The sequence below is a fragment of the Balaenoptera borealis genome (genome assembly GCF_965194805.1).
Source record: "Balaenoptera borealis genome assembly, chromosome: 9".
Classification (NCBI taxonomy): Eukaryota; Metazoa; Chordata; class Mammalia; order Artiodactyla; family Balaenopteridae; genus Balaenoptera; species Balaenoptera borealis.
The window spans coordinates 42911607-42937677 of NC_138873.1; the positions used below are offsets into that span (position 1 = coordinate 42911607).

At 40.2% G+C, this 26071-nt stretch overlaps 1 protein-coding gene and 1 long non-coding RNA gene across 6 annotated transcripts in view; one reads left to right on the forward strand and one right to left on the reverse strand.

The window, feature by feature from the left end:
* LOC309635280 lies at nt 1-10750 on the forward strand. 3 transcript variants are annotated; one of them, XR_014248705.1, is made up of 6 exons: nt 125-188; nt 1131-1391; nt 5243-5337; nt 6865-6941; nt 7256-7354; nt 7965-10750. It is a non-coding gene; the product is annotated as an uncharacterized lncRNA (long non-coding RNA). The 3 variants fall into 3 exon arrangements; XR_014248704.1 differs by lacking the exons at nt 125-188; nt 1131-1391; nt 6865-6941 and adding an exon at nt 1-82; XR_014248706.1 differs by lacking the exons at nt 125-188; nt 1131-1391; nt 6865-6941 and adding an exon at nt 1414-4427.
* The window catches only part of SLC35F1 (solute carrier family 35 member F1), a 410805-nt gene continuing 394527 nt past the window's right edge, over nt 9794-26071 (reverse strand). For all 3 annotated transcript variants that reach the window (XM_082406220.1, XM_082406221.1, XM_082406219.1), the window contains one exon: nt 9794-13085. In XM_082406220.1, coding sequence (XP_082262346.1) covers nt 12861-13085 — 225 coding nt within the window. In that variant the 3' untranslated portion in view covers nt 9794-12860. The remainder of the gene's footprint in view (nt 13086-26071) is intronic.

Sequence of the window (26071 nt, forward strand, 5' to 3'; positions counted from 1 at the left end):
CCTGCTGCCTCGGCGGGTGAGATGGAGCCTTTGGAGGGGTCAAGGACGTTTCACCGACTACATCCTTCTACCTCCAGAGCAAGTTAGTATTTCTTCCGTTTTTGTTTTGTTTTTCTTTTCTTCCGACCAGTGTTACTGTTGGGACTACACAAGGGGAATCTGCCTGTCATGCATTTCCGTACCCAAAGGTGAGCCTTGAATGTGGTTGGTGTTGGTTTCCTAAGCTAGCTGATTTAATCGTTACAATGTAACCCATTCTATACTTGGATACAGAGTCACTTCATTCCTCTCCCACATGCTTCTTTTCACTGGATTCTTGCAGGTAGCTCCTCAAAGGTTTGGTGAATTTGAACCGTTTTCTGAGATATCATAAGACATCTTGTTCAATAGTGTATCTTCCGTCTTTGGAGTCAGGCACACCTGGGTTTGCATCCTGGCCTCATCACTTGCTAATTGTGTAAACTTGGCGATTTTATATCACCCAACCGTGCCTCTATTAACTCATTAAAAAAAGAAAAAACCTGGGATACACTTTACAACCCACCCCATGGGGTTGTTTTGAGGACTCATTGAGACAATCGCTACAATGCTCATTGTCTAGCACACAGTAGAATAAATTATATCAGTTGTAGCTTCAGCTACATAGAAATCTGTAATAGATTCAAAGAAAATGCAATGGCTCCCCTAAAATCTTGAGCCAGGATGCTCCAAGATTGGCAATGGGCAAAGGTCTCTTTAAAGGGAGAGACCTTGAGATCTGACACTTTTCACTGAGCTGCATCTTCCCCTTGAAGATCTTGCACTAATTACTGTAGCTCCACATTATCCCCCAAGTAATGGGAGAATCTCCATCCATTGTCAGTATCAGAGGACCAGGGCTTGATTTTATAAAGGGAGCAACTGGTTTCCGTTATAGATGCAAATGGAAAACCTGGGTTTGGCCAGTTTGGGGGCTTTCATTTCTCTAACTTAAAAAGGCATTCATTGAAATCATATCCTAAGCACAGGTCTGGTTGCATCCAGGAAGGAGGATTGTAGTCTACCTGCTTTGTTCTCAAGCCTTATCTCGTTCTGAACCACATGTGCCATGGGATGCTGGGCAAAATTGATGTCTTTGGTCTTATTATTAGCTGCCCTTGGGCTTCTCAGAGAAATCTTGGAGGCCTGAGTTCACAGCTCTGCTGGAGATTGACAGCTGGAATATGATGTTCAAATGAGGAACACATCCTGTTAAGGTAAAAGTAGACATAGCTACTAGATTGAGCTGCAAAGGAGAAGAGGAGGAAGGATTTTCAATTTTCCTTTCCTGGAGAAAACCATCAACTCGTGTTCATAATAGGACATAATCTGTAAGCAAGTGGCTGAAAGGTGGTCTCAAGTTCCATGTAGAGGTAGGTTTTGGAATCCCCTCTGGTGATTCCAAATAAGAGCATTATCTGGAGCAACTCTGGGCTAATAGAAGGAGACCTAGATCATCTCAGTTAATTTGGATTCTCTTACTGTGTCTTTTTTTTTTTTTTTTTAAACATCTTTATTGGAGTATAATTGCTTTACAATGGTGTGTTAGTTTCTGCTTTATAACAAAGTGAATCAGCTATACATATACATATATCCCCATATCCCCTCCCTCTTGCATCTCCCTCCCACCCTCCCTATCCCACCCCTCTATGTGGTCACAAAGAACTGAGCTGATCTCCCTGTGCTATGCGGCTGCTTCCCACTAGCTATTTTACATTTGGTAGTGTATATATTAGTCCATGCCACTCTCTCACTTCGTCCCAGCTTACCCTTCCCCCTTCCTGTGTCCTCAAGTCCATTTTCTACATCTGCATCTTGATTCCTATCCTGCACCTAGCTTCTTCATAACCATTTCTTTTTTTTTTTAGATTCCACATATATTGTTAGCATATGGTATTTGTTTTTCTCTTTCTGACTTACTTCACTTGGTATGACAGACTCTAGGTCCATCCACCTCACTACAAATAACTCAATTTCGTTTCTTTTTATGGCTGAGTCATATTCCATTGTATATATGTGCCACATCTTCTTTATCCATTCATCTGTTGATGGACACTTAGGTTGCTTCCATGTCCTGGCTACTGTAAATAGAGCTGCAATGAACATTGTGGTACATGACTCGTTTTGAATTATGGTTTTCTCAGGGTATATGCCCAGTAGTGGGACTGCTGGGTTGTATGGTAATTCTATTTTTAGTTTTTTAAGGAACCTCCATACTGTTCTCCATAGTGGCTGCATCAATATACATTCCCACCAACAGTGCAAGAGGGTTCCCTTTTCTCCACACCCTCTCCAGCATTTATTGTTTGTAGATTTTTTGATGATGGCCATTCTGACTGGTGTGAGGTGATACCTCATTGTTGTTTTGATTTGCATTTCTCTCTAATGATTAGTGATGTTAAGCATTCTTTCATGTGTTTGTTGGCTGTCTGTATATCTTCTTTGGAGAAATGTCTATTTAGGTCTTCTGCCCATTTTTTGGATTGGGTTGTTTGTTTTTTTGATATTGAGCTGCATGGGCTGCTTGTAAATTTTGGAGATTAGTCCTTTGTCAGTTGCTTCATTTGCAAATATTATCTCCCATTCTGAGGGTTGTCTTTTCGTCTTGTTTATGGTTTCCATTGCTGTGCAAAAGCTTTTAAGTTTCATTAGGTCCCATTTGTTTATTTTTGTTTTTATTTCCATTTCTCTAGGAGGAGGGTCAAAAAGGATCTTGCTGTAATTTATGTCATAGAGTGTTCTGCCTATGTTTTCCTCTAAGGGTTTTATAGTGTTTGGCCTTACATTTAGGTCTTTAATCCATTTTGAGTTTATTTTTGTGAATGGTATTAGGGAGTATTCTAATTTCATTCTTTGACATGTAGCTGCCCAGTTTTCCCAGCACTGCTTATTGAAGAGGCTGTCTTTTCTCCATTGTATATTCGCCTCCTTTATCAAAAATAAGGTGACCATATGTGCATGGGTTTATCTCTGGGCTTTCTATCCTGTTCCATTGATCTGTATTTCTGTTTTTGTGCCAGTACAATTCTGCCTTGATTACCATAGCTTTGTAGTATAGTCTGAAGTCTGGGAGCCTGATTCCTCCAGCTCCGTTTTTCTTTCTCAAGATTGCTTTGTCTGTTCGGGGTCTTTTGTGTTTCCATACACATTGTGAAATTTTTTGTTCTAGTTCTGTGAAAAATGCCATCGGTAGTTTGATAGGGATTGCATTGAAACTGTAGATTGCTTTGGGTAGTATAGTCATTTTCACAATGTTGATTCTTCCAATCTAAGAACATGGTATATCTCTCCATCTGCTTGTATCATCTTTAATTTCTTTCATCAGTGTCCTCTAGTTTTCTGCATACAGGTCTTTTGTCTCCTTAGGTAGGTTTATTCCTAGGTATTTTATTCTTTTTGTTGCAATGGTAAATGAGAGTGTTTCCTTAATTTCTCTTTCAGATTTTTCATCATTGGTGTATAGGAATGCAAGAGATTTCTCTGAATTAATTTTGTATCCTGCTACTTTACCAAATTCACTGATTAGCTCTAATAGTTTTCTGGTAGCGTTTTTAGGATTCTCTATGTATAGTATCATGTCATCTGCAAACAGTGACAGCTTTACTTCTTCTTTTCCAATCTGGATTCCTTTTATTTCTTTTTCTTCTCTGATGGCTGTAGCTAAAACTTCCAAAACTATGTTGGATAATAGTGGTGAGAGTGGGCAACCTTGTCTTGTTCCTGATCTTAGAGGAAATGGTTTCAGTTTTTCACAATTGAGAACAATGTTGGCTGTGGGTTTGTCATATATGGCCTTTATTATGTTGATCTTACCATGTCTTGACTTGGCCTCTTTGTTGGCACAAAGTTTTGCTGGCACCCGTTTTTGCTACATTGGCTGACATGTGAGATGAGCTAAGTCTGTCAGGAATCCTGTTTACATCTGTCCATTTGCTGCAAATGGGCCAGTTAAGGGCAGAACCTGGATTGGAGCAAAATATCTGACTTTCACCAAAACTTTTACTTAGTTTGATTTTGGGGGTCCTACATTTATTGCCTTATTTTTTAGATTTTCAACTCCAATATTAATACTTTTACTTATTACTCTGTTCTTCTAAGGATAAAGTGTATAAGAAAAAAAAAACTTTTAGTTCTTTGTCATCAGGATAACACTGAATTATTTGCTCTATATTATTATCTCCACATTATCTTCTTGGTCACAACTTCCTCTCAGGAAGGTTTCCTTGGATGAATAAAAGAATAGCGTAAAAAAATTTTTTTTAAATGTTGGAAGTGAAAATGCAAAAGAAAGAGAAATGGAAGAAAATAAGTTCATTCTGTAGGATGGATGGCATGAACCAACTCCACCAGCAGTAAAACATTTCACAGTGTTTTGCTAATGTGGGGATCTTGAAGTATGGTGTTGACAGGTAAGGACATTAGAAAAATAATAATTTTAAATTAAAAATATGATGTAATTTTTAAATCATTGTAATTTAGAACCTAGACTATTTTCATTTAATGAACATGCAGTGCGATGTTAAAAAATCTAATTCTATTCGAATTTTTAAAGCAAATGTGCATACAGCCTAGACCCAGTATCTGAGATACAATCATTCATGCTCTGTAGAGTTTTGTCCTCTTCTTAAATGATTTTAAAGACAAAAGAGTAAATACAGTTGAGTTCTAAAGTAAAGAAAACCATTTTCCTGAAATGCTCAAAGAAGCAGTGAGCAAGAATGAATTAATGAAGTAGAAAGACCAAGCTAAGAAGATGGCAGCAGACGTGGATGCTGCCGTGAAGCTGCGTCAGTCACTTCAGGAGGAGTAGACAGAAGTAGTGTGATGCCAAAACTCGGATGCTGGTACAATCACATTAGAAACAGATGCGAACTACGTTATACCCTAAAGAAGACATTCTACTTTATCGTGAAAATGTAAATAATCAAAATTGCATTAGTACATAAAAGTCTATTCCTTTACAACGTCAAGAATCAAGGAAAGGAGACTGTATTATGAATAGAAGCAATCCATTCAACCAACCACAGGAGAAATAGTAAAAGGGTGTTTTCACCCCTTTAACCCAGGAGTAGAAGGTGGTGGCCCCATAGAGCCCTGAGGGCTCTGAAGAGACTCTGGTGCCTCTGGGTAGACAGGGGCAAATTTTGCTTAAAAAAATTGAAAGCTTCAGTTATCATGATGTCTTTTTCAATGACCTTTATTTCCCCCCATCCTTGCATTCCAGGGCCCACTGGACTGAGTGGTTTCTGTTGTGCCAATAAGGAGGAAAATAGAAGCTTCTTCACCTCTGAGTGCAGCCGGGTCTTCATTCAATGGCAGGTAACTTGTTTCCCAAGGGTGGTGGCCTCACTAGTGATACTGACCTGCCATAGGTCATTGGAGAATATAGGAGTGAGGGCTAGTGGGTGTCTGGGAGTTTGAAATCCCCCCATGGAAGCAGTGAGCTCTCGACTCTGGCACAGCAGTTGCAGATAGACCATTGCAGCTCGAAGTAGTTCGTCTGGTTTTGGGAGTATCACAGGCAAAGCCAGTCCCAAGGACCCCTCTTCCACTTGTGTGTTGAGTAGGAGTAGCAGAGGGAGAACTTCCCATCTGTGTATTCAGCTGGATGGATTCAATCCAAAGGGCAAAGGCAGTCTAGCTTGGGCATGTACTGGGTGCTTTTCTTTTCTTTTCTCTTTGGGATTCCACTTCCGGAGTTGGTTGGAAATAGGGATACTCCTAAGGGTCATTTATCCAAGCTGCCTAACAAGCTGCCCGGCCCCTTAACGGGAAGGATCTGCATTAGCTCTCTGACACTGGTTTCCGGGAATCACAGAGCAGCCTCTTTAACAGAAGTACCACACACTATATTGTTATCTACCAAATTTTGCCAGTGATGAACAAGGCTGTAGCTTCTCCAGGCTAAAGATCTTTTCTTCAACTGAACCATCTCCACCCTTAGATGCCATGACATGACTTGAGATTTTGAACGGATTGATCGCCAGTGTTCCCGCTAGCTCTCAAATTCTGTGTCTAAGCTTGTGACTGAAATGAAGATGAACTTCACAGTTGTTTGGAGGTCATAATTATGAATTGAAAACTGAATGTCAAGTGAAATCTCAGTCTTCAACTACGACACCAAACTCCTCACATTAAGTTGTCCTCTATCCCTGACAATTTTCCTTTTAATTAAAATGCAGCCTGATAGGCAGAATCATGGGGCCCATGAAGCAGTTATGTGATTCACTCAACCATTTATGCATGAGTGACCTATTTAGCTTTTAAAATCCTATTTAATGCCCAAAACTGTATTAGAGAATTCAAACAAAAGCTCACAGGGAGTCCCATAATGAGACTGTTTTTTTTTTTTAAACATCTTTATTGGAGTATAATTGCTTTACAATGGTGTGTTAGTTTCTGCTTTATAACAAAGTGAATCAGCTATACATATACACATATCCCCATATCTCCTCCCTCTTTCGGCTCCCTCCCACCCTCCCTATCCCACCCCTCTAGGTGGACACAAAGCACCGAGCTGATCTCCCTGTGTTATGCGGCTGCTTCCCACTAGCTAGCTATTTTACATTTGGTAGCGTATATATGTCCATGCCACACTCTCACTTTGTCCCAGCTTACCCTTCCCCCTTCCCGTGTCCTCAAGTCCATTCAATGAGACTGTTTTGATTATTCCAGTGATTAGCCCATTTCCTCCCTCTTTAATAATTTCATTTAGAAAAGTAGTCATTTTAAGAACAAGCAGATTTTCTTAATTGCTTTTCTAGTTTACTGTGAAATTGGCAAGTGGCCAACCATCTGTGAAACTGCAATTATTACTACTACTTAAAATTTATCAAACCTCTTCAGGTACTGTGGAAGTAATTCTCCTCACCTACAAAGACAAGGGCAAGAAAGGCAGGAATAAGACCCAACATTGCACAAAAGTAGGTATCACCCCATGTTTCAACCTTTTAGCCCCAAATCCCAGAAACAGCATTTGTGGACACTGTTGGGGGAAATGTCAGGTGCAGAAGGCTTTCGACCCACCGCCATGAAGCGTGTGCTCTTCAGCACCTGGGGATCTACTTCTTCCTCCCATGAGGAATTCGTGCATGCACACATGTATCTGTCACTCAGCATTTCTTGAAGTGGATGGGTGTGTTGCCTCGAGTGTAATTTACTTCTGAATAATTCCAGCAACGCCGCTTCCTTTAGCCTCACGTTTCTCTCTTGCTCTTTTACTTTTCTACACATTTAGCAATGACACAGTGGTGAAGATGTTCGAGATGTTACCACTGGAACGTCTCTCACTTCACCACCCCTGACCACAGACGTTTGGGAGGAGGAAGCCTGAACAGTAAGATGAGAACCTAGACCGGGGCTGCCCCCCCAGGAGTGGAGAATCCAATAACAGCTTCACCACTGCGGGCAGGTGGTCATCCTGATGTTTTAACCTCAGACAGCGACATCTAGTGGCCCAAAGACATAGCTATCCACAGTGCTGCCAAGTTCCCAGGGTCGGGGATGTACTGGTGTTATGCCTCTTAAAGCCAGTGTGACCACACAGCCAGCTTCGCCTGCAACAGACTGGGTCTACGGACCTGTTGTCCAGGCCTAATTACTGAGTGCCTGCTTGACGGATTGGATAATGAATTACACAGCCTATTTACTGCCTGACATAACATATTCTCAGCCAGTGCCATCACTATGGGGTAATGAGTTCAGGAAGATTACTCCCCGTTGTGTAAAAAGTAATATTTATCTTTATCCATCCTGAAGTTATCCTCCAAGCATTATGGGATGGTTCCCAGCTCTAACGCTGAGGCCTGGTGAACAAGCTCGTTTTCATGCTTTTATAGATTTAGTCATATTACACCAGGCCTTTGTCTATCCAGATGGAAGCCCCTAATTTTAGTCTATTCCCAGGGACCTCCTCCCTCTGATCATTAGTTTTCCCTGTTAATCAGGTTGCAGTGTCGTTTGGAGGCGACTTGCCTGGCTGTCTAAAAAGTGACACACAATGCCTTGTCCTTTCAGGCACTAATGAAAGGCCATCTGGTAGGTGTGGGGCTTTCCAGCTGTATTATAATTTTTTTTGAATTAAACATTTTTGAACACATAGAGAATAAAGGACAGAGACCGAGTAGGTGGCCCAGAATGAATATTCTCTGTTTATGTTCACAGAAAGAAAAAAGAAAAAGAAAAAAGCAAAAAAAATCAAAGAAAAAAGGAAGAGAAGAAAGAAAAAAGAAAGATCAGTGTACATAATTAAGAAGCAATGTTATGCATTCAAAAACACTATTTGCAAGTGAAAAGAGAACTTCACTTTGTTGTTTTTTATCCTGGGGTCAACCTGAAGGAATAGCCTAACATTTTAAGGGTTTGTTAAAAAATTCAAGGGTGGTTTAATTGGACCTCGTGATGCCTTTCTTTCCAAGAACAGGAATTTTACAGAAAAAAGTACTTAGTTGTAGAAGGAAAAGGGGGAACACTTTGTAATAGAATATCTTAGCCTTGTACTTTGTATTTCTGATTTAGAAGTTAGATTCCATTAAAAAAAGATGTATGAGAGCCTTGCATGAGCAAGGTGTTTCGTGGGGCCTGAAAATAGATCAGCTGGATTTGATTTCAGTCCCTATCACTGCAGATATTATTTGTTTTCCTATGGAACATCAAGACAATACAGTACTTACAGCTCACTTGCTGAATTTTACTTGTTTCTCTTTTTCTTCATGCTAATAATCACAAAAAACATTCAAGTACTGCCTTAGCTTCCTTTTGCAAAAACTTCCAAGCATTTAGGAAACCCAATTCTTTCTCTTAAGAAAATGATAATTCACTGGGAAGACAGACTAAACATGACATATATGTTTATTAGGTATACTATGTGGACCCCAATAATTTAGAATTGTTGGACATTTAGACACAGACTGAGTTGAAGTTCAACTGTATTTCATCTTTGATCAAAGAGTTTACTAAATAAAAATAAATAATACTTTAGAGAAAGAGTTACATTTCTCAAGGAAAAAACTTTTTTTAAACTGAGTCACGCTGTTTAAACAAATTATTTATGTGAAGTGTGGTACTGTTCTACTTATAAAAGCAGATCACAACGGATCTCTACTTAAGAGCCCTGTACAAAGGCTGTGTGCCACTGCTCCTTTTTTTCCTTGAAAAATGAATGTTTTTCTTTTAAGATTTTAAATATATAACTCGGACACACAGTCTTTTCAGCTCATTTAATTTTTGAGGTCTGATTATGAACATAAATGACAAGAACATGTAAATTTATATACAATCGTTTCTCAGTACTTAAAATTACTGGGTGACTGCAGTTAGTGGAGAAGTGACCATGACAAGATGCTGTGTCAGTTTGGAGCAGAAACGCAAACAGTCCTGCTTTACAAATGTTAATGCTCTTTCTTTGTGTCTGGCATTGTGCTGAGGGCAGCTTACACAAATCTTTCTTCTTTATGAGAAATTGTTTCTTGGGGGTAAATTTATAATTGTCCTACATGTGTTTTAAATGTGGGCTTGGAGGTTGTAGCCCCAGAGCCTCCTTAAGTACCTAGATAAATAATTAATTTTGCAAATTACAAATGTGGCTTTAATTTGGCTTTTCGAAGCTACAGCTCTGAGACCAACTGTGCCCTTCCTAATTTGGAAATATTTTCTTTCTGGTTTTTATTTTGACATGTACCCTGCTATCTACTTTCGTTGCTATTTCTAGCATCCCACGGGAGCTGCTTCCCTGGTTGTCATAGTGCAGACAAACACTCAAGAAAACCAAGAACTCTGTGCTTTCATAAAGCATTTATTTTTATTTGAAAACATTATACAGGCATTACATTGCCACAGCCAGTCCATAGGGGAGCATGCAAATATCAAAAATGGAGAGTTTGTTCAACTTATCGGTGTCAATTTCCTTTTTGGTTCATATTTTCCATTTGCAGTGTCTGGATTAGTGTGCTTTGTTACGTGGCTTGACAGTAGAATCCTACCCATGGGGTAAAATCTGTACTGGTAGCTAGCTGGGGACTACTAAATGGTTACAAATCAAAAACAAACCCAAAACAAACAATACTACACGCTTGTCAAAAGGTTAATAGCACAAGTTAGCAATACCTAAACTAAACATTGAAACATTTTCATGGGACACAGTGGTGCAAATTTTTCCATTGCTTGTTCTACCTGGTTGTGTATTTCAGAGCTCGGAGCTGTGGGAAAGTGTGACCAAGGCGAGCAGTATCCCCAGTGCAAGTTGTCATTGAGTGAGGACCGCCACTTAGGAGAGCTAAGGTTTGCTTACCCAACCAAATTCTAGACAAATTGCTAAAGTCTCATTTGTGGAGGAGAGAGTGGTTGGTGGTGGATTGAAAAGCTGAAATTTTTGCTGGTGTCTACTGAGGTTATGAAATTTCAGAAACTCAAACAGCTAGAGTTTATGATGTCCTACCCCCATTTCCCACCCCACTCCCAAAGGATCGATGTTTTTAACACGGAAAAAGAGTTTGTTTCTTGGTATTTTCTTTTTTCCCCGAAGGGTCAATCTGGAACTCCTGATCTCAGACAATTCAGTACGTTATCAGCCTTTCTAAATGGAGAAGAACCAACACAGTGAGCTACCCCAGTGACATGAAAATCTTGTGTACAAGGACATTGGATGGTAAAGGGTATACAGTGAATTCACCTTAACATTCACACTTGGTTTCCATACAGTGGAGTCAATTAAAATATCCTAGAAAATAATTCAGATGGCAACTTGTAGCCGTCCACTGATTTGCAAACCCTTTTGAAATTTAAATTTGAAAAAAATTCCCAGTCCACTGAGTCGACTTGGAAATACTTTCATCCACTTATTTCTCATAAGACTTTACTAAGCGTCTACAAATTAGTGTCATAAAAATGAATAAAAAAGACTAAAACATTTGGCTTAAAATAAATACTAAAAATGCAATAAATCAAGCAAATTATGCAAACCAAAGGAATGTAAACACAAAAATAAAACCACAGTCTTTAAAGGTCTTCAGATCTGAATGGACAAAATATTCAGAGAAAGGTATTTAATTGGTTTAAAAGGTAGCAGAGAGCAAACATTGGCAAAGTTCTTTTAACTTGATATAGCTCTAATGGTGATTTTTTTTCACTGAAAATAAAACATGTTTCTAAGGGGGTTGAACAGAGATGAACATAAAATCTGCATGTCAGAAAAGATAGTTTGTCTGCTCCAACTCCAAGGGCAGGACTACCTGTCCTGGGGTAGAGGGCAGGCAGAAGTGTCACATGGGTGCTGGCGGACAGCATGGGATGCTTCTGTCAGCTGTATTTAGGCCTTGTTCAGGCTACTGTGGAAATCCTGACTAAGCTGCAATCTGTTCTCTACCTTACAGAGACCCCACTGATGTTTTGCTTTGCTTGCTTAAGATGTATTGATTTGAATTGCCCAAAACATTTATTTTCCCTTTACAAACCCTGTAACTCTATCGAGGATCTTTTTGAATCGTATTGAGGCCAGCCAAAGGTAAAGACTATTGCACGTACTGACATGTAGAATCTATTGTAAATCATAGAGGTTTGTGGTGTTTCTTGATTTTCTGTGTTTGAAGAAAGGGCTATTTTAAGGGCAACAAAATTAGACCAGTGACATACCCCTCAAAGCCTTATCAGGACCCTGTAATATTCTCTGTATCCATAAGAATGTTGTGTGATATATTCTGCTATTGAATGGATGCCAAATATGACCACAATGCCAGACTTTTTCATTGGTGGCATTTTTACCACTACAAAATGGCCAGATCAATCAAACTATCGTCAGAGACTGTTCCACATCAGCACCCTGACTTTGTTGGGAGGCCAAACAACCAATGACACTCCACAGTAAAGGTAATTTCCCATGCTGGTGTATTTCAAAAAGGATGTCACACAAGAGGGCAGAGGACCATGGCTTTTTCCAATGCCTTGATTGATTTCCATATTATCACTAAAGAAATCTAGGGGGGAAAAGGAAAACCAAATATATTTTTTGAAGAGGGAACATAGGGAGGAGCAGAAAGATGAAAAAAAATGTATTGCCCTAAGCACAAATAATATTATTTCTGGGGTTTCCCATAAGCCACAGAAACGGAACTTTCCTTATCCTGTTATTACAGGGACTTGATTAGCAGAATTATGTGGCACAACAGAAAGGCAATGGCCTGGAGTAATCAGAGATTGAAATATAAAAAGGCTAAAATGTTTGTTTTATATCTATTCCTAGAATAGAGAATTATATGGTCAGTTGCCACTCCCCACAAGGGTCACAGCACAAAATACATATTGAGCAGGCAATCCAACAGGTAACAGAGGAAACTGTGAGCCCCCAGGTCCCTAGGATAAGGAAGCGTCGTAGGGTGGAGCTCCTGTGGCATGCAGCACTCAGAGACTGTGCACAAAAATAAAGTGTGATTCTTAAAAAGTGGCTTGCCATAAAAAAGTGGGATTGATGTTAACTACATGTGAGTGGGTCTGGTGAGAGTTCCCATCAGGAGTACAAAACCTCCTCCTGAAAGTCGGTGTAGTAACAGTAACCGTAATAATACAAACAATAATACTTGCTTTTGATTCAAACATTTTCACAGTAATTAATGCAGGGGGGTTGTGACCCGGATACACACTAGCTAGGCATCTCCCCAGGTCAGGTGGATCAGAGCCTGTGTCTCCAGGGATGTTTAGCTTACGCCTTTTACAGGCTTTCAGATTCGCTACCTTGCAGTCCACCTGTGTAAACCGCACCTAATAAATACCTTTCTCTATGTACAAAACATGAGATGACGGGCGGACACACGGCCGCGGAGGCGTCCTCAGTGGGCTGGGAGGGTGTCGTCCTAGGCCACACGAACGTGGGGCTCGTCTTCAGTCTCCTGGCCCAGGCTGGTATAGGTGACTGAAGGCTCCACCTGAGCTGTGGCTGGTAAGTCCACGACGGGTCCCGAAGGATTGCGGAACTGCTTGTAAACCCGGGGGTCCTGGGCTATGTATGTGGAGGTGGAGGAGTAGAGCACCAGGCCGAGGAGGATGGTGAAGAAAGACAGGAGATAAAGTCCTGAAAACTAAACAACACAACAGCCAAGTCACTTAGCAGCCAGAGCAGAAGCACTTACACATGAATGATGCGCAGAGACGGGAGCGGAGCCGTGACAGGCAGCTTGATGAGTCGGCCAAGGATCTTGATGGAAGGTGAATGTTCTCTTCTACCCTGTCTTGGTCTTATTGATTCTCCTTATCTTTTTTCTTGACTCTGTGGCTAACACAGAGGAACACTCAGCTAATTGTCCCTAAAGCTAATTGTCCCCATCTGAGTACCTGATGTGAGAGAGAGTTAATCACGAATTAAAATACAAGTTAAAAGCAAAAAACTCTCCAGTATCACTCAACAAAGAGTTGGTTGTTTGTGACTTCATTAATCACGGAAGAAATAGAGATATTCCACTTAAGGTTGTAATGAAGCCATAAACACCGAGTGCCTCACTGACACAGCTGCATCAGGCACTTCTGTTTCACCTTAATCCAATTCAGACACTATTTGTCTTCTGAGTAGGAATTGTTATTGACTTTGGTAACTGTCTTTGCAAGATTAGATTATCCTTGGATAGAAAGAAATAGTATAACATTTCATTCTTGCTCCACTAATTTAAAAACAAAACCAAATAGGGATGGATATATAGTATTCTGTTCCTAAACTACTGCTCGACAACTCATAGAGTTTTGTGGTGAAAAAAAGAAAATATTGGTGTATACAACTTCCCCGAGAATTTACATATGTTTTTAAAAAAAAAAACTACACCTTCTGGGCCTTCTTGAGTAGTTATTCTAGAATTATTTGAGTAGTTAGTGGGGGAGAGGGAGGTAACAGTATGAGTGTTGCCATTTCTGTTGTTTCATTCATTCATTCACTGCTTCATTCAACCAATAGTTTTCTTCTATGTCTTCTCTGTATCAAACTTTGAACTATGTGCTGGGGAAAGAGAAATGAAAACATATGGTCCTTACCATCAAGGACTTAATAGTCTCAGTGGAGAAACAGAGGTACAGATAGATTAAAACAATACAATGCACTTATGGCCTGGCAACTCCCATTGTAGTTGACAGCTGTTGTCCCAGTCTTGACTACATCTTGCATCCATTGGGAAAAAAGGATCAATTTGATTTTCCTATTTTATTTTGTATGCTCATACTGTAAAAGAACTAAAAACTGGTAAAAAAAAAAAAAAAGACAAAAATTAATTGGAAGCTGGAAGAAAGGAAAACAGGAAAAGGATCCAGAGAGTCTATAAAGTTAAGTTGCAATGCTATAATAAAGAGTTAAAAGGTGGCTATAATGTTCAATAATAGGAAAGGCGGTTTTGAAAATGGCACTTAGAAAAAATATTTCTGTGGTTAAAAGTTCCTGCTATGATGTTTTGTTTTGTTTTGTTTTTTACCTCTCTGTCTCTGTCTCTCTGTCTCTCTCTGTCTCTTTAGCAGCAGCAAGGTAGTTAAGACTAAAGATCACTTTCTGATTTTCTACAGCACTTCTCACTGTCCTGTAAGTCCTTTATCCTTCACACTCATATGATACTACTTTCTCAGATGGATTTGTATACTAGACTCAGCTTGTAACAGCTTCACTTAATTAGCTTGATTAATTCAGTTTTTCCCAGTGAAAATAATTTTTTTCTTTATGAATTTGTTTGTAAAACAAAATGGTAGCAAAAGAAGACTATTAACTCAGGACTGTTGTATATGATCTCAGAAAACTTATTTACCCCCAAATTTGCTTCCTGAAGTTCTACGTTCAAGAGCTTCATCCTTTACCTGAAACTTTGGCAAATGAAATGAGTTTGTTCCTAACATTAGCAACATTTCAAATATTTTGTTAATGACTCTCATTTTCAAAAATCCCCTCATACACCTCCAGTTTCCAGTGAGAACTTTTCAGGTCTTGGGTGTGAGGCCGCCCCTGTTGCAGCAGATGAAGGTCGAGAGATTAAGAATGGGGCTCTGAGATTAGAACTGCATTATAACCACAAACAGGATTCCAATCTAGCCCCACTCCTCTTTGGCTGTCATTGTGGGCAACTTTTTTCCAGGTCCAAGTTTCCTTATCAGTACAGTGGGGATAATAATTGTACCTACTATATAGAGTTGTTATAAAGATAAAATTAGGTAAAGCATGTGAAGCACTCATCCTACTGCCTACCTCGCAGTGAGTATTCAACCTACATTGGCTCCATTGTTATTATTATTACAGCACTATCTTATCATCAATGACTATACATATAAGACTGTTATAATACTCTTATATAATCATTGATGAAATTGCCTTTCTCCTATAGTCCCTTGACTATGGGACTGTGTCTTTCTTGACCAGTGTCAAGTGCAGAGCCTGGCATAGTGTAGGCATCTACTAAGTGTTATTTGCTCTTTGTTTACATTTTGAATGAATTAATGAATTTAATTAAAGTTTCAAACTAAAGAAAGAAACCATAAAAAAATCAGCCTGTACCAATAGTGTATTTCAAATGTTTTAGCTTTCAACTCAGTCTAACGTCATCTCTCATACATAAAATGCTAAACAAAGACTCCTTGAAGGGGAAGTTATAGCACTGATCCTTAATCATTGACTCCAAAAGTCATCTTCAAACCTGTGATCAGTTAGAGGAGAGTGATAAGACGATGAATTGGGAGGAGCAATGCAGAAGGCAAGAGTCTGGGTAGAAGACTGTAGGCTGCTGACCAGAGGACCGGCAGAGGAAGTTTCATAAACTTGAGGTGGACAGGATTTGGCAACTGAAATAATGTAGAGACAGGAAAGGATCTGATACAGGGTATGAGAAGGATTTGAATTCCTCTCAATTTCTAATTTTGGCTCCTATATTCTGACTTGATCAATATGACAAAGATTTTAATAGCCATTTTATGTAAAGCTAATGCCTTTGCCAGTGTAAAAAATAATATCTGAATCAATCATTTTTGGGGCATGGAACTATCAAGTTGAGTGATAAAACCACTACAAAGTGTTTTCCTGGAACACAGCTTTAGAATGACAACACATACCTTACTTACAATGCATTTCCATTTAATCATACAGAATTCACTCTAAAATTGTTCAAAATACAGACAGAATGGAATTTGATACGATAGAGGCATCTTGGAAGTCACCCAAGGGGTTTTATTAATAGTCGGTAGAGAAAGTTTTCACTTAACACACAAACCCAAAATGGGAGCAGTAACGCAAGCATTAGATTAATCCGGAGAAATATTGAATGTTAAAAATAATTACAGAAAGGCTTTGTATTTTAAAAAGTAAGAAAAAGTTTCATTTTTCTCCTCTTTATAGATTGATAAGAAAAAAGAAAATTTAACAGGGGTAACTAATTGGATGACCCTCAGTTCTGGATGCTGCACTTATCCTGATAGGGCAATTGTTTAAAAAAACCAATCAATCAAACAAAAATTCTGTATATTCTAGGCTGCTTAATTTGTTTACTGCAAAGAAATACTCATGCCTAGTTCCTGGAAAGCCATCTCCCAGTGACAGATAAGGTGAGTTTCTGGTAGAGGTTTGCTGCCTCCCTTTAAGAATACGGGCTGCTGTCTGAAGTGTACTCCGTGGTCCTCGCCACAGTCAACTGCAGCCCATCATAAGATGCTGTGTGTTCGGTGCTGCACTTCTGCCTGCATTTTATCTGACTTGTAATTTTGACAAGCTGAAAAAGGATGCACCCTTTCTCACTACCACACTGCACACACTACTGACTTTTCTCTTGCCTTTTCCATCTTGACCGGTCTCACTGCTAGCAAGGATCAGAAAGCAGTTGCTCTAAATAGGAGAATGTCTGCGTGTTGCTTAAAGCAATCTGACTGGGACACGAGCCATTAATTCAGAATGGGGTGGCTTGGAAGACTGATGATAAATCTGCACCAAGCTCTTTAACCTCCAACTAGGGATGAAACCTAGCTCTTAGCCAGCTGGCATCTCAATATAATTACTAGTTAGCTAATGGGACATTCAGCACATCAGTTAGCGACAGACCAAATTTTCATTTTAGTTTTGGTATTAAGCATCTAAGTTGAGTTTTAATAAACGAATGACTTTAATGGGCCTAAATCTATACAAGTAGAAAACCACATGGTTTGAAAGCTATTTCAAAGTATATTTATAAATATATCAACTACACTATGTGAGGAAGAGGTCAGTTTTTAAGGGAGGTATTCTTTTTAGGTTGACTAAAAGATGGCAGGGGTAAGCAGAGAAGAACGTGGGCAACTGCAGAGAGGCGTGAGGTAGGGCATGAAGTGACTGTGGGTTAAAGCTCTACTTTCACTGAATGTGTGTACCAACTGCCTCTACATGGAGGGCCTGGTTTTGCCTTCTTTCCTGGAGAGTGCACATTAAAAGAGGCCTTTTCTGCTGTATGCCTCTGTGTAACATGGCTTTTACAAGGTTCCTGATGTTAGACTGGTTGTTTTTGCTCAGTGACTCCACTTGGGCCTATTAATGACCAGAACTAATTTTGATTTAATAGATAATGAAAAGGTAAAAGATTCTCTTAGTTCTTAAAGAGAGATGTATGGCAGTTCTGTCACCAAAAACAAACAAAGGTTCGTTGGAATCAGAAACTATGTCGCTTGTGAGAGGTGGAAGAAAGACCTGGAAAAGAGCAGTTGGTGGGTTTCCTAGGAAAGTGGGGTTCAGGGGGATGAGACTTGGGTAAAGCTCCTGAAGTTATTTGAGAAGAAGGGGAGATTTAGATTTAAATCCAATTTAGGTCTAACTTGGAGAGCCGAGGAAGCTCAGAGAAAATACAATTGGAAGGAGGGAGAAAATAAGGTCAGATTAGAAAGAAGAAAGATACAGGCAAAGAAGATTTCTCAATAGCTAGGAGGAAACAGGACTGAAAAACTTGGAGAGCCCCCTTCCCCCATATAATTCTTTTCTAAATTTACCCAGCACGTATTTTTCTCTCTTTGTCTCTCTCTTTTAGTGTATATACACACACACACACACACACACACACACACACACACACACACACACACACATCTATGAGCCACTACTGCTGACCTGATAGGATCCGCCTTCTGAACTTTTCTTGAGAGAAGCTGAGTAGCCTGAAAGAACACCACCTCTGAAGGTTTCTCATGTAGAGCAGGTGAGCAAAGGAGTTGAAACTGGTCTCTCAACTGCATAAGGAAGCTTCTCAGAAATGAATTCAAGGATATTTCTAATTTGCTTTAGACATGGCTTTTGACATGGAAGTATTTCACGTATACAAAGGACATGTGGCCACAATAATGATTTCCTTTCTAGTTCTTATTCAAGTTTATTCTTTTAAACAGACACAGATGTAATCAAACCTTTCCACATTTTAAACTCTTTAGCAGAAAACATCTAAGAAGGTAGAGTCTGGGAATCTACAAATTTAGCAGTTGCTTCAGAAGTCAATGCAATCATGGGTCAGTAGAACCATGAAAGCAGTGACTGGTCATTCCCAAGGTTATATGCACAGGCTGGTACAGGTGAGGTTCAAGGGCTGCTGGGAAGAACTTCCATGCAGAGAGATTGGCCTGGCAATTTCAGCAGCAAGTTATGCCTGGGAAAAATTAGACTTTTAATTAAATTTGGGAAACTGTCCTGAATACTCTGCTGTGTAAAACAAAGTGTCTTCTCCCCTATACTACCAGACTCCATAATATAAAATGCACATATAAAGCCAAATCAACTGGCACATCTAACCAAGATTTCTAGACTCAAAGGAATAAATAAGCCCAATTCTGTTTCAAACAGAATCAGATTACACAGTTTGGAGATCTTAGGTACCAGGGTAATTTAAAGACACAACAGTGACGAAGTTAAGCAAAATACCAATTAAAAGAATGAATCATGGGACTTCCCTGGTGGCGTAGTGGTTAAGAATCCACCTGCCAATGCAGGGGACACGGGTTCAAGCCCTGGTCCAGGAAGATCCCATATGCCGCGGAGCATCTAAGCCCGGGTGCCACAACTACTGAAGTCCGCATGCCTAGAGCCCATGCTCCTCAACAAGAGAAGCTACAGCAATGAGAAGCCCTAGCACTGCAATGAAGAGTATCCCCCACTCACTGCAACTAGAGAAGGCCCACGTGCAGCAATGAAGACCCAACACAGCCAAAAATAAATTAATTAATTAAAAAAAAAGAATCCATTAATTCTTTAAAAAAAAAAAAGAATGGCTCATAATTAAAGATAATGCTGCCATCGTGGAGTTTTTAAGTCCAAATATTATGGGTAGGTAAAATTGGATTTTGTAACTAAAAGGGGAGCCCAAGGTCTCTTGGGTCCCCACTTGATATGTGGGTTGAAAGGTGGACCCTGTGGATCACAGCCAATCTGCTGAGTGTCCTTGGCCAGGAGGGAGAGGACAGCTCACCAATGAAAACACGTCTCTCAGCAGCCATGTGAGTATCAGAGGGCTGTGGACCACACCTTGAACCTGGGAGTGGAACGGTGGGGAGAGAACCAGAGGCAGCTGGTCATTGCTGGGCAGGCTGTAAGCTGTGGCCTGGTTGGGATCCTGTGACAAAAGGCTCTGCCTGCTCCTGATCTATCACTGCTGAATCTGAGTCAATTGCTATTCAGGGCAAGGAAACTAGACAGACCTGGCTCCACAGAAACACCAACATAAACAAGTTGGTACTTGACCTCCTAATTCCGGCTCTGCACTAACCTAACAAGATCATTTTTATTATTATTAAGGGCATTAAAAATGCAAAAGTTCTGCTTCTGAGTTTACTGAACTGGAAATAAATTCCCCTCAGAGGCCCAAGCTTTTTCAAATTCTTTGGACCTGCCTCATTATTGCTTTGTCTCCTAGTCTTGTCTCCTCTTATTTCTCTTCCTCCTCTTTTTTCTTCATTCTTTTTTGTTTTTAAGAAAATAAAAAGGGGCTAAATTTCTCTGGCTAAATATTGCAATATTTCTTTTTTCTAAGTCATAGCATGCAAAATACCAAATGTGGGCATGGCACACAATCTATCGACAGACACTGAAATTGGTTGTTTTTAGGGACTAAGAATACTGACCTCCACGCCTCCTTCCACATTCTTTCTCCAATTAGGAGAGAGGAAATAATCCCAAATTCATGCTAATCTAATTGAGACAGAAAATAAATCAATGAGTGCCTTAGTCAAAATGCCAAATGGTCTCTCTATCCATATCAGAAAACCAAGATATCACTAAGATTTAAAAACTTGGGAAACAACTTATCCTCCAAATATCATACTGTTAAGGAGAGAAGCAGCAACCAGGGCCCTTGCCCCTCCGTGGGCTGACACTGTCACTCGGGGCAAGGCTATGTCCCCCTTGCAATCCGAGCTCAGTTTATGAGGGCTTCTGTTTGGTTCGCAAAACCAATTCATTTGGCAGTACATTCTGTGCACCCAATCACACCTAAGGCCAATAAGGGTTCTTTTACAGGCAAATATCTTCCCCTGTGGGTAATTTCACACATGAGTACAGCAACAAGGAGCTAAAAATGGATTCCTGCCACTATCTTTTATATGACAGACATTTTCACTTGGTTTGATGAATTGTTAGAAATCCTCGTTCATGCAGATTTCTATTCTCTGCAGTCCAGCAAAAGACCTTCATAGCCAAGCCGCAAGTGGAATAAAAGGGGGCTAGTCTGTGGGAATGTTTAATTATAGGCTCAGTTACACCAAAGGCCATTCGATGGCTCATTTACGTCTCCTTCCCACGAGTGGTTCTTATTATCACTAGTCAAGAAAGGATGACATTTGTGTGTGAGGTACACCGAGCAGTGGCCTTCACTCTCATGTTTGGAATCTTGCATCACATGAGATCTATTTTCTCTCTACACAGCACAGGGGTACACACTGGGCTGGAGTGATTTTGCAAGGGACTGAATTTTAAAGCAGGTGAAAGATCTTAATTTATGGAAGTGATAGTATTGCAGCTCAATACACCTCAAAGAACATCTGTTCCATTACAGTGGAATCAAGAGATGGAAATGGGAGTGGCACCACTCACTTTTTCCTAGGGATCCACTGGTAAAATTTTGCTTCCTGTCACTGCAACCTTTTGCTCTGCTGATCTAAAAGTCTTAGTTCCAAAGGGAGGAACATTTTCACCAGGAGACACACAATGATTCCACTGAACTGAAAGTTAAGATTGGCACCCAGCCACTTTGGGCTCTTCATGCTTCTCAATGAACAAAGAAGGGAGTTCTTGTCACTGCGCTGGCTGGGGTGGTTGGCCTCGGTTACCAAGGGGAAATTGGGCTGCTACTTCATGATGGAGGTAAGAGTACGTCTGGATTACAGATCTCCTAAGCATCTCTTTGTATTACCATGCCCTGTGATTGAAGTCAACGGAAACCTTCAACAGCCCAATCCAGGCAGGACTACTAATGGCTTGGACTCTTTAGGAATGAAGGCTGGGTCACCCCACCAGGTAAAGAACCACATGGTTGGCTGAGGTACTTGCTGACGACAAGTGGAGTAGAGAATGGGTGCGGGAAGAAGGTAGTTATAAGTACCAGCTACAGCAACATAACCAGTTACAGAAATGAGGACTGTAATTGTCACGAGTGTTTACTCCTTATTTTGTTATTAATATGGTTGTCAGTGTGTGTGTATAAAATATCTTTGTTTTCTCCCTTCTCTTATCCCCTTATCAGATAAGATGTATTGATTTTACATCATAGTATTTAAGTTACAGGACATCAAGGAGAAGAGTGAACATCCCCTGAGATGTTTGCATCCTTTTCTCGGGAAAAGGTTAGTGTGTTTTCAGTTGTGTGCAGGCTAGTTGTATCATGTTGGGCAAAAGTACCATCTTGTTATTGTCTTTATTTTGAGATTAAGTATGATTTAAGGAGATGTGTATATGGGTGCCGAGTTGAGAAGACGTAGACCTGTGACAGTTAATTTTATGTGTCAGCTTGGCTAAGTCAGAGTGCCTAGATATTTGGTCAAACATCAGTCTAGAGGTTGCTGTGAAGATATTTTTTAGATGAAATTAACATTTAACTCAGTGGTCTCTGAGTAAAGCAGATTACCCTCCATAATGTGGATGGGCTTCATTCAACCAGTTGATGGTCTTAAGAGAAAAAGACTGAGGTCCCCGAGGAAGAAGAAATTCTGCCTTTGGACTCAAGCTGCAACACCAATTCTTCCCAGGGACTCCAGCCTGCCAGGCTGCCCTCCAGATTTCAAGCTTGCCAGCCTCTACAATCACATGTGACACTTCCTTAAAATAAGTCCATCTCTCTATCTCTCTAGCTCTAGATTGGAAGATGGATAGATATGACTATGTAGAGATAGAGATAGAGATAGAGAAAGATAGATACACACACACACACACACACACACACACACACACACACACACACACACACTATTGGTTCTATTGCTCTGGATAACCCTGACTAATACAATTAACAACACATAAATCTGTTATATTAAAGGGCTAGATGCTGATATAAACTTTTATAACAATTTCTCTCCATGGCAAGTTTTAGAATTGGAGTGTTTAATGATATTTTCCAGGCAATATCAAGTGGTGGTTCACAGTACAAGCTCTAGAGTCAGAATGCTGGGGTTTGCATACCTGTTTGCCACCTCCTTGCTATGGTCTTGGACAAGTCCCTTACTTCTCTATACCTCTGGTCACGCATCAGTTAACAAGGGATAATAATAGTACCTGCCATATGGGACTGTTGTGAGCATTAAATGAAATGCAAGTATAAAACTTTTGGTGCAGTTCTTGGCACATAGTAAATGTTCAATAAATGTCAGCTATATTGTTATCTTTATATCACAAGAAGTAAATGCTAAAGCAAAAATAGATATAAAAAACCTTCCTCAATAGCCCTCTCTGAAAACTTCAGCATAAATCAAGTTGAACTGAAAATGCATTTATAGAATTGGCAACTTAAAAGAAGAGACAATCAATCCATCTGGAGAGGAAGGCTTTTTTGGCAATGCAAATAATAACCCCCTGGCTTATAGGCTCAGTGTCTGGACATATTTTTCTTGAGTTTTCTTACAATGATAATTATATAAGTCCTCATAAATTCCTATTCTGCTTTACCTTGTTTATTAATTTTGAGCAACTGCTCCCCATTGACACAAATCACGTTTGAGCAGCCCTGAGTATATGTAAGTTTAGCAATTAATTTTGCTTCCTCATTGTGCTAAGCTTTAAAGTGGACCCAGAAGTACATTCACGTCCTAATCCCTGGAACCTGTGAATGTTGGTTACCCTATTTAGAAAAAGGGTCTTTGCATATGTGATTAAGGAGTTTGAGATGACAGATTATCCTGGGTGCTATGGACTGAATTGTGCACCCCTCCCCAACAAATTTGTATATTGAAGCCATGACCCCCAATGTATCTGTATTTAGAGATGGGGCCTCCATTAAGGTAATTAAAGTTAAATGAGGTCATAAAGGTGGATTAGTGTCCTTATGAGAAGAGATCAGAGAGCTCTCTCTCCCACCGCCCGGCACTCCCCCTCATGTGTACACACAGAGGAAAGGCTATGCGAAGATGTGAGAAGGCAGTTGTCTGCAAGCCAGGAAGAGAGCCCTCACCAGAAACTGAACCCTGCTGGACTCTGATCTGGGACTTCCAGCCTTCAAATGTGTGACAAATTTCTGTTGTCCAAGCCACCCAGCTTATGGTATTTTGTTATGGTGGCCAGAGCAGACTAATATATCTGGGTTATTCAGGTGGGCCCGAAATGCAGTCACATGTATCTTACAAGAGGGAGTAGAGGAAGATTTTAGACTCACAGAGAAGAAGGGGATGTGAAGACAGAGAAGAGAGATTTGAAGATGCTGGCCTTAAAGACTGGAGTGACAGAGCTACAGGCCAAGGAATGCTGGCAGCAACAAAAGCTGGAAGAAAGAACAGATTCTCTAGAGCCTAGAGCCTCGAGTTGGAACATGGCTCTGCTGAACCTTAGTCTTGGCCCAGTGAAACTGATTTCGAACTTCTGACCCCAGAACTGTGAGAGAATAAATGTCTGTTTGTTTTAAGCCACCAAAGTTTGTGGTAATCTGTTACAGCAGCCCTATGAAACTAATAGACTCAGTAACTATTAGTAACAGACTCAGTAACTAATAGCTCAGTAATTATTCATTTAATAACTGAGCTTAACCATGATCTGAGACCCTAAATATCACCCTAAATATCATATCCATCCCTTCAAGAAATGCTTACCGAGTTCCTATTATGTATCATGTGCTGGGGATATGGTGACAAATAAAATGGATATAACTCTGTTCCCAGTTTCCAGTCTATCGTGGGAGACAGACTAAAACTAACTTGAAGAACTTAATCTGTAATATGACTTTGGGAAAGACTGGTGTTGTTGCAAAAACTCCTATATCTCCTGGTTTCCTCCCTTCCTCTTCGGAACAGTTTTCTCAGCATTTATCTGAGACGCTGTCTCCCGGGCTTGAAGTCCTAAGAATGTCGAATAAAATATAACTCTCAACTTTTAGGTGGTGCATCTTTTTCAGTCAATAGAGCCACAGGACGTAGGCACTCAGGAAAGTTGTCAGGCCCTTAGAGGTCAGCAGGGCATCTAAATTTTTCTCAAAATGCAGTGAGAAAGAAGTTATTAAAGGGTATTCAGAAGAAGAGAACATAATCTGATTGGTGTTTTAAAAAGATCACCCTGGCTGCTGGTGGGTGATTAACTGTAGAGACTGTCAACTAAAAAAAAAAAAAAAAAAATGCACCACCTAAAAGTTGAGAATTATGTTTCTTTGGCAGACAAAACTGAGCACTTAAACCCAGGATGCAGCCTCTCGGACAGCTCTGAGGGACCGCTCCGAAGAGGTAAGGGGGGAGCCGGGATATGTAGGAGTTTTTGCAACAAAGACCAGGTGGTTGGAACATCAAAAGATTACTGTTAAAAAAAAAAAAAAAAAGATTACTGTTAATTACAGAAAACAGACATCTCAAGTTAAGGAATTTAGCACTTTTCTGTGTATGGAAAGATGCAAAAGTCTGGGCTCGCTGAAATCATTCCTTTGATATGCACCTCAGCTATCTGGGGCCAGTATCCTGTACTTTCTCACCCTGAGTCTCCTCAGAGTGCACCGTCGGGGGTGGCTGCAGTGGCTGACTTCTAGGTGCATCCTGTTTCTATCCTGAGTCCCGTGGCTGTAATGTGATGACTGTGATGTGATGCAACATCCTTTGTTTTCGGATAGGGCAGCCAACGTTGTTTCATTGACAAGAGGATTAAGTGGAAGCGGAAGACCAAGAGACTATTGAAATGGTCTAAGTGAGAGATGGTTGTATTCTGAACCAAGATGATGGCAGTAGAAACAGAAGGGGATCTATTTTGTTGGAGGATGGATAGAATTTGCTGATGGAGTAAACGTGGGGAGTGAAGAAGAGAGAAATTAAGAATCTCAATTACTGAAGCTGACTGTTCTGAGAGTATGTGATTCTCTTCTAAGCATTTCTCATGGTGCGTTTATTGTCCTATTGTCACATATCATCTTTTTAATGGAGAGGATTTACCCTTAACACCTTCTATAGCACTAGCATACACTGCGTGGTGTCGTAGGTATAATTCCTGCCAATTGGTCTCCTTTCTCGCAACCTGAGACGTGTTCTAAGATGAGAACCATATTTAGGAAAGTACATTTCATAACAATTCTAAATTAAGATTGATAATCTTAGATAGCAAACAAAGCTGTGGTCCACTTCCTCCAAAGTATTTTCATGTGTATCATCTCATTTCATTTTCAGAAAACCAGTCCCTCAGAGAAGCATGAAGCGCCGTGATGAACGACTTGGAACTGAGGACATGGGAGGTGTGGGCAGGTCTAATAGAGAACTTCGGGCTTGTCTTGTAGTGACAGCTGACACAGCACCCAGAGGTTCCACCCAATTCTCTTCCCATCTCCTAAGTGCTTGGTTAACTGCATTGCAGCGTAACTCTTTTTGTTTCTTCCATTCCCTATATTCAAGCTTCTAGGGCAATCCATATCTCTTATTGTACAGGGGTGGGTGGGGCTCAATTGTATTT